The 2,466-nt window shown below is 35.4% G+C and overlaps 1 protein-coding gene across 2 annotated transcripts in view; it reads left to right on the forward strand.

Moving 5' to 3' along the window:
* Window positions 1–1,561: 1,561 nt before the first annotated feature.
* ELOVL7 (ELOVL fatty acid elongase 7) overlaps window positions 1,562–2,466 on the forward strand; it is a 23,758-nt gene continuing 22,853 nt past the window's right edge. For both annotated transcript variants that reach the window (XM_004374560.2, XM_004374561.2), the window contains exon 1: window positions 1,562–1,659. In XM_004374560.2, coding sequence (XP_004374617.1) covers window positions 1,596–1,659 — 64 coding nt within the window. In that variant the 5' untranslated portion in view covers window positions 1,562–1,595. The remainder of the gene's footprint in view (window positions 1,660–2,466) is intronic.

Below are 2,466 nucleotides of genomic sequence, written 5' to 3' on the forward strand. Positions count from 1 at the left end.
AGGTTGTCTTTTTACTCTTTTGGTGAAGTCTTTTGATGAGCATAAGTGTTTGATTTTTAGGAGCTCCCAGTTATCTAGTTTCTCTTCTGGTGTTTGTGCATCGTTAGTTATGTTTTGTATTCTGTTCATGCCTTGTATTAGGGCTCCTAGCATTGTCCCTATTTTTTCTTCCATGATCTTTATCGTTTTTGATTTTATATTTAGGTCTTTGATCCATCTTAAGTAAGTTTTTATGCATGGTGTGTTGTATGGGTCTTATTTCAGTTTTTTGCAAATGGATATCCAGTTATGCCAGCACCATTTGTTAAAGAGACTATCTTTTCCCCAGTTAACAGACTTTGGGACTTTGTCAAATATCAGCTGCTCATAGGTGGATGAATTTATGTCTGGATCCTCAATTCTGTTCCACTGGTCTATGTTATCTGTTGTTGTACCAGTACCAGACTGTTTTGACTACCATGGCGGTGTAATAGGTTCTGAAATCAGGTAGTGTGAGGCCTCCCACTTTGTTCTTCTTCTTCAGTAATGCTTTACTTATCAAGTTGTACCACACCATTTATTGAATAACTGCTGGTAATTCAGTACCTACTAGTTTGAGAGGCTACTTTTATCATATAGCACATGTCTTTGTGTCAAATAAACGATTTATGATAAGACAGCATTATTTCATGTCCCAGTAAGAAGCAGAAAGCTCTGTCAGTTAAACTTTGACACACCATCAATTTTTAAGGTGTATACTAATATCACAGAAGTACATCTTAGAATTTCTGAAATATGGGTCTGAATGCTCATGTGTATTTGGTGTGTTTCTGGACTTTCTATTCTTTTCCACTGGTTTGTGTCTTCATGTGCCAGTGCCACACTATTTTAACTACTGAAGACTTATAATGTATTTTAACGTACAGTAGAGACTTCATTGGTCTCCTTTCTCAGAATTTTCCCAACTAACCTTGTTTATCTGTCCAGATAAACTAACCAGAGGGCTGATATTTAAAACTCAGCCGTAGGCAGGTTCTTTCTCTTTGGCTCTTGTAGATCTTCTTTCCCTCTCTCTTTCTCCGTCTTTTCTACTTAAATTGTAAAAACTTGCACTTAGAAGATCTTACTAGCCATGAAGATTAGCTCTAAGGCGGGGATCAGAGTAGCTTCTTTGAAAGTTTGTGTATCTTCTCAGCTTTCTTCTCCTGGGTGTTTCTTCTGCTTCATGATAGGCACAGTCTATTCCTGGTCTGTACTGTTGTCATAAAAGGAAGATGCTCCTATGAAAGTTCTTACTTACAAAATGGTTACTCCTTTCATATCTGCTATGTAGAATTGCAGCCCTTTTGCTGAAAGTAGTGTCCCTAGAATGATGGAAAACCTGAAAAATTTGCAGCTGCATCAGGGTTTAATGTGGTTCACTAATGCATTTTCCTTCAGTAAAACTTGTAGTTTTGCCAGTTATTCCTATTAAGTTTTTAGCATTTTTAATATTGTATTACTAGAATCTTGGCTTTATTTGCATTTATAGATCATAAAAGCACTTCTTTCTTTCTTTTTTTTTTTTTCTGTTCTATTGAAGAACTCATTATAAGAGTCAGTAAACCCTGTGGAAAATGGCCTTCAATGATCTTACATCGAGGACTGTGCGTCTCTACGATAATTGGATCAAAGATGCTGGTGAGTAACCAAATTTCCCAATCAAGGCTCATCTTTCCTTTTTACATCAGATTCCCATACTGAATAGAATTTCACTGAAACAGAATCAGAGACTTTGCAACTTAACACTCCCCTATAGACACCTCAAATACTGATTTTTATTGCTAGTTAACGAGGAGGAAGTGTTAAGGAGTTCATTGCAGATATGTACAAAGATAGAACTACACAGATATTCACTGTAATGTTTATAATAGTGAAAATAGCCTAAATATCTGATGCAGATAGATTAAAAAATGATGGCATGTTCCAGTTCAGTGGCCATTAGAAGTGATTTTGGAGGGAAGGTGCTCTTAGGCTTGCTTCTGCCTTATTAATGCTCCTAAGGGAGATAACAGTTACTGCCAATGATGGTTCTGTCCATGAATGGGAGGGGTGATTCTGAAATGCCTACCTTCTCTCCTTACCCATTTAAAAAAAAATCAATGTTATAGAAGAACATTTAATGACATAGCAAGAGGTTTAAACTATGTTAAATGAAAGCAGGTTATCAAACACCATATGTAAAATTATCTTTTGTGGGGGTTAACAATATGGTAGGATTATGAGTAATTTTTATTTACTTATCTGTATCTGTCTGCTTTTTAACCATAACAAATGTGTTGCTTTTGTAACTACAAAAAATTAGTTTAAAAATATTATCAAAAGTCAAAATTTTTAAAATAGACAAGGAATCAGATTATTTTAGAGTTAAAATGGACCTTAGATATCATCAAAGCTAACTCTTCATTATAGAGTTGAAGAAACTGAGACCCAGAGATGTGACCTTAC

Source organism: Trichechus manatus, unplaced genomic scaffold, assembly GCF_000243295.1.
Source record: "Trichechus manatus latirostris isolate Lorelei unplaced genomic scaffold, TriManLat1.0 scaffold00029, whole genome shotgun sequence".
In the NCBI taxonomy this organism is placed as follows: domain Eukaryota; kingdom Metazoa; phylum Chordata; class Mammalia; order Sirenia; family Trichechidae; genus Trichechus; species Trichechus manatus.